General features: G+C 49.6%; 1 protein-coding gene across 3 annotated transcripts in view; it reads left to right on the top strand.

The window, feature by feature from the left end:
- The first annotated feature begins 756 nt into the window (after positions 1-756).
- scn1ba (sodium channel, voltage-gated, type I, beta a) overlaps positions 757-6,316 on the top strand; it is a 12,880-nt gene continuing 7,320 nt past the window's right edge. For 2 of the 3 annotated variants that reach the window (XM_036538985.1, XM_036538983.1), the window contains exon 1: positions 1,318-3,337. In XM_036538985.1, the coding sequence (XP_036394878.1) occupies positions 3,247-3,337 (91 nt within the window). In that variant the 5' untranslated portion in view covers positions 1,318-3,246. Of the gene's footprint in view, positions 869-1,317; positions 3,338-6,316 lie in introns of those variants that run through there. The other variant, XM_036538984.1, reaches the window with a different exon arrangement.

Genomic DNA, 6,316 nt, shown 5'->3' with positions numbered 1-6,316 from the left:
CTGCTAACAGCTCCACACAACGGCTGCTAACAGCTCCACACCAGCTGCTAACAGCTCCACACCGGCTGGTAACAGCTCCACACAACGGCTGCTAACAGCTCCGCACACAACGGCTGCTAACAGCTCCGCACACCGGCTGCTAACCGCTCCACACAACGGCTGCTAACAGCTCCACACCGGCTGGTAACAGCTCTGCACACCGGCTGCTAACAGCTCCACACAACGGCTGCTAACAGCTCTACACACTGGCAGCTAACAGCTCTGCACACTGGCTGCTAACAGCTCCGCACACCGGCTGCTAACAGTTCCGCACACCGGCTGCTAACAGCTCTGCACACTGGCTGCTAACAGCTCCGCACAACGGCTGCTAACAGCTCCACACCGGCTGGTAACAGCTCCACACCGGCTGGTAACAGCTCCACACACCAGCTGCTAACCGCTCCACACACCGGCTGCTAACAGCTCTACACACAGGCTGCTAGCTAACAGCTCCGCACACCAGCTGCTAACTGCTCCACACACCGGCTGCTAACAGCTCTACACACAGGCTGCTAGCTAACAGCTCTGCACACCGGCTGCTAACAGCTCTACACACCGGCTGCTAACAGCTCTACACACAGGCTGCTAGCTAACAGCTCTGCACACCGGCTGCTAACAGCTCCGCACAACGGCTGCTAACAGCTCCACACCGGCTGGTAACAGCTCCACACCGGCTCCACACTCCAAACAGTTTAACAGTTAAAGAGAACGCGGTCATGCTTCTCTGTATCACTGCGCACTTAATCTCCTGGCGGACGGGCCGCCACACACACGCTGGGGTTTGAAGCGTATTGTCTGTGCTGGATATTTAATCTGTCCTCGTCCGAAGGTAATTTCAATTACATGCATTCAAATTCAATTTTTGTTTGTTTTGTTCAATTTTGTTGTTGTTTCAATTCATTTTTATTTAAAATGGCTGCTGCATTACTCGTCTTATTCTGAAGATAACCTGCAGTTACAGCAGCATATCGGGCAGATGCGTTTTAGCATATAAAGAACAGGTTTTTCAGCCATAACATTCATTAGGATGTTCAGTGGTACCTACATAAAGCAGATAAATACGTATATAATCTGTGATTATGAAACACGTGGGTAACTGAACGTGGGCTTTATTTTTTAAAACAATGTCCAAACCATACATTAAATCGCCGTTGCCATAACAACTTCCAACCGCACGCACGTCCGGTCCACTCCCTCCCGCCACCCCGCTACTGCAATGCATCACTCCCGCCTCCCTCCCCCTCTCCCCCCGCCTATCCCAAAGGCTGAATACACGGTGCTGTTCGTGCAGGCTATGCAATTTCGCAGACATATACAATTTTGCCTGTCTGTCAGTATCCTCTAAAGAAGACTCCCTTTTCCAACCCAAATTATTTTTAAGTATTGGTGTGTGTTGTTGCCAGGTACACGAAGGCAGTCAGGAAGGGCATTTTGTTTAATTGTCAGCTTTTCTGTAACGGACGGTGTTATCCCTGCGATTGCGGCTGGGGACGGTGTCAGGCGGCCGCTTCAGGAGCGCACAGTCGTGAGGAGTAGTTTACCGCAGTGAAGGACGGAGCAGCGGAGAGCGACCGGGAGGCCACAGCAGGCAAGACGCCGCGCAAAGGAAAAACAGGCTCTGTCGGTTAAATGACTGCGACATTTGTGACATTTTGTGTCAGGGTCCAGCGATCCAGGGAATTGATAAAACAAAAAACTCGTCGACGTCCCGGCTGTTTGGATGCAATGTAATTTTTATTGGGGCGCTGCGGTTACTCCGTCCGCTGTTCTGGTTGCGCTTGAGTAATTTGCTACGTGTCTGTAGGTTTGCTATAGATTTCCTCTCAAGCCATCTGTCCAAGATACCGGTGCTGGAATGTTTGGAAAATAATCACAGTACAGTCAGGTTCCTGTGTTGATGTGGAAAACCCAATAGGAACGTTCAGCTACCACTATTAGGATTTTCTATTTGCATGAATTGTATTTTGAGATATTAGGTATTACGGCATGTTTATTATAAACTAAGTGATTACAGTGATCACTGCTTGTAGGTGTCGTAAATGGTAGTGAATCAGCTGTTTGTACAGTAACTAGCACCGTTTGAATGGCTAAAAGCAACAGAATAAGACCATACTGCTGTATATTCAAGTGCATCCAAGCGAAGTGAATGTGACTTTACAGCATAAATAGCGAATGAAAAGCCGTTCCTCCGCTCGAAGGAAGGTAGAGTATATCCTACGCGCCGACTGTAATCAATACCCTGATTCTTGCTTAAGCGAAGTTTCGAAGAAAATCAAAGTGTATTAGAGTCAGTATTTATTTTTCCATGTAGCTAATGATTTGCCTTATATTCATGCATTTATTCTATTTTTATATCTATTTAAAAAACTGAAATTATCAAGACAGCGAGTCGCTTTCACCGATCAGTGTCACTGAGAAGGATTTAATCTTTTTGAACGGATTGTCACTTATTCGCACAGTTTAACGCAAACATTGGGTATACTGCAAATGTGAATATTTTTGAGAGAAAAATAAGAGAGAGGTAGTTTTTATACATTTGATATCTAATATAGTAAAAGCAATAATCTGAGTAAAAAACAGCAATAAACGTTGTCTGAACTGGGAAAGGCTCTGGCTAAAGCACTTTCGCTCCATTGAGTGATTTCATATTTCATATCGTTGTCAGCAGCTGCTTCGAAGCGAGGAATGTGCCGAGATGCTTTTGTTTTCGCAGCAGTGAAATTCTGAGCGCTTCACTGCTTCAGACTCATTGCACAGTGCAGCACATTTTCCGCGTTTCGTCAAGTCTTCCGTCAGTGGCGCGATCTTCTCATATTGTACATTAACGCACAGACCGTCTTCCTAAACTAAACTGTAGTATAAAGGGACTGAACGCTCCGGTAGCCGGCTTTGGGACGGTGACACTCCCCAGACTACACTGCCCCATTGCTCCTGAAACAGGCCGAACTGGGAGCACCACTAAGGCCTTTCACACTAATACGGTTTTTGATCAGCAAAGACTTCTAGGACAAGCAGTGCTTGAAGTCCCAGACCACGCTTGTTTACAGGCTGAGGCTGAAATCGGGGGTAAGATCAGATCTGCAGTCAAGCTGCAGGGAGAGCAAGCGTCCTGCTCCAGAGGTGTTAGGAGGTTTGCAGAGAGGAGCCGCATTCTGCATCCAGCCCCAGCATAGCCGAAGAAAAGGACCCCCAGCACCCGCTCCAGCTATGAGGCCTCCCGGTGGGACCCCTCGCTCCCGTCCCGGCAGAGCGTCTGCCCTTCGCCTGCTGCTGCCGGCGCTGCTGTGCACTCTGCACGGTGAGTGTCTCAGGTCTGTGCAGGCTGCTGCATGCTACCGCTCACACAGGGCCTCTGAGGGGAACGGGGGGTCGGACGAGTTTATCCTGCAGCCCGGTCACCACAGTGTGGGAGTGTATGCAAAGCATGGATATGCCCTCAGTGTGTTAATCACAGCTACGCTATGGAGTGAGCGCAGAACATTAACAGCCCGCTGCAGTCAGCCATACTGCAGCAGTGTGCTGTCTGCCTCGGCCCCATTACTGAGCTCCACTGTATAGTGTGCTGCAGTCTGTGTGAGTCTGAGCGCGTCTCTGTCTTTGTGTGTGAGTCTGAGCGCGTCTCTGTCTTTGTGTGTGAGTCTGAGCGTGACTCCGTGTTTGTGTGTGAGTCTGAGTGTGACTCCGTGTTTTTGTGTGAGTCTGAGCGCGACTCCGTGTTTTTGTGTGAGTCTGAGTGTGACTCCGTGTTTGTGTGTGAGTCTGAGTGTGACTCCGTGTTTGTGTGTGAGTCTGAGCGCGACTCTGTCTTTGTGTGTGAGTCTGAGCGTGACTCCGTGTTTGTGTGTGAGTCTGAGCGTGACTCCGTGTTTGTGTGTGAGTCTGAGCGCGACTCTGTCTTTGTGTGTGAGTCTGAGCGCGTCTCTGTCTTTGTGTGTGAGTCTGAGTGTGACTCCGTGTTTGTGTGTGAGTCTGAGCGTGACTCTGTCTTTGTGTGTGAGTCTGAGCGTGACTCCGTGTTTGTGTGTGAGTCTGAGCGCGTCTCTGTCTTTGTGTGTGAGTCTGAGCGCGACTCCGTGTTTGTGTGTGAGTCTGAGCGTGACTCCGTGTTTGTGTGTGAGTCTGAGCGTGACTCCGTGTTTGTGTGTGAGTCTGAGCGTGACTCCGTGTTTGTGTGTGAGTCTGAGTGTGACTCCGTGTTTGTGTGTGAGTCTGAGTGTGACTCCGTGTTTGTGTGTGAGTCTGAGCGCGTCTCTGTCTTTGTGTGTGAGTCTGAGCGTGTGCTGGAGTGTGTAGCAGTGTGTGTGCTGGAGTGTGTGGCAGTGTGTGTGCTGGAGTGTGTAGCAGTGTGTGTGCTGGAGTGTGTAGCAGTGTGTGTGCTGGAGTGTGTGGCAGTGTGTGACAGTGTGCGTGCTGGAGTGTGTAGCAGTGTGTGTGCTGGAGTGTGTAGCAGTGTGTGTGCTGGAGTGTGTGGCAGTGTGTGGCAGTGTGTGGCAGTGTGTGTGTGCTGGAGTGTGTGGCAGTGTGTGGCAGTGTGTGGCAGTGTGTGGCAGTGTGTGTGCTGGAGTGTGTGGCAGTGTGTGGCAGTGTGTGGCAGTGTGTGTGCTGGAGTGTGTGGCAGTGTGTGGCAGTGTGTGGCAGTGTGTGTGCTGGAGTGTGTGGCAGTGTGTGGCAGTGTGTGGCAGTGTGTGGCAGTGTGTGGCAGTGTGTGTGCTGGAGTGTGTAGCAGTGTGTGTGCTGGAGTGTGTAGCAGTGTGTGGCAGTGTGTGGCAGTGTGTGTGCTGGAGTGTGTAGCAGTGTGTGTGCTGGAGTGTGTAGCAGTGTGTGTGCTGGAGTGTGCAGTGTGGATCATGTTTCCTAGTGTGTAGGATGTATATATGTTAAATATGCTTTAAATATGGTCACACTTTCAGTGTATGCATGGTGTAACTGAGCACAAAAATATTATGAAAGGTCAGTACAGTAAAAATAGCAGTTTAAGGGAAAACCCATAGCTTATGGGAGTGGAAATGAGTGCCTGTGTGTGTGAGTAATGAGCAGCATATTCCCCATGCTGCTGCTCATATGTCTGCGCATATGTGCGATGCAGTCACACCTCCACTGTGCAGAATGCCACAGCAGATGTAACAAACAGGCCAGCCTTCCAGTATAAACACTGCAGGCACACAGACTGAACAAGGACAGCAAAAGGACAGCACGCACACAGACAGCACAAGGACTGAACAAGGACAGCACGCACACAGACAGAATAAGGACTGCACGCACACAGACAGAATAAGGACTGCACGCACACAGACAGAATAAGGACAGCACGCACACAGACAGAACAAGGACAGCAAGCACACAGACTGAACAAGGACAGCATGCACACAGACAGCACAAGGACTGAACAAGGACAGCACGCACACAGACAGAATAAACACTGCACGCACACAGACAGAACAAGGACAGCACGCACACAGACAGAACAAGGACAGCACGCACACAGACAGAACAAGGACAGCACGCACACAGACAGAACAAGGATGGCACACTCACAGACAGCATGCAGGCTGCACGCACACAGACAGCATGCACGCTGCACGCACACAGACAGCATGCAGGCTGCACGCACACAGACAGCATGCAGGCTGCACGCACACAGACAGCATGCAGGCTGCACGCACACAGACAGCATGCACGCTGCACGCACACAGACAGCATGCACGCTGCCTGCATGTGGGCCTGGGTTCCCAGCAGCGTGTGTTTTGCATTTGGACATTTTCGTTTGCCAAAGGGATATAAAATAAATGCATGCCGCTGTTTTCACTTTGAAAGGAAAAGTGTATATCTGAAGTGTATTATTAGCACTTAAAGCAATAGAATTTGTTTTTGTAACAAAACCGCCCTGGGCTAAGTGTGCTAATGCCTTAGTAGTGGGAGTATTTTTTCTGTGATTATGTGCTGCGCTCTGTCAGCATTTTTCTGATGGTTCAGTCCCTGTGCTGTATTAATTCAATTCAATTCAATTCATTTTTATTTGTATAGCGCTTTTTACAACACAAGTTGTCACAAAGCAGCTTTACATTGTTCCCAGGCCTGAGACCCCCTGAGAGCAAGCCAACAAGGCAACAGTGGCAAGGAAAAACTCCCTATCAGGAAGAAACCTTGAGCAGAACCGGGCTCATGGGGGGGCCCATCTGCTTCTGGCCGGCACTGGGCAGATAGAGTTAGACACAATATTATGCAATGTACATTTGTTATTGACAAACAATAGCAGTTAACAGTAGAGTGATTATAA

The sequence above is a fragment of the Megalops cyprinoides genome, chromosome 10, assembly GCF_013368585.1.
Source record: "Megalops cyprinoides isolate fMegCyp1 chromosome 10, fMegCyp1.pri, whole genome shotgun sequence".
NCBI classification, from domain to species: Eukaryota; Metazoa; Chordata; class Actinopteri; order Elopiformes; family Megalopidae; genus Megalops; species Megalops cyprinoides.
The sequence above is the reverse complement of the archived record's forward strand: the minus strand, read 5'-3'. Positions and strand labels throughout refer to the sequence as shown.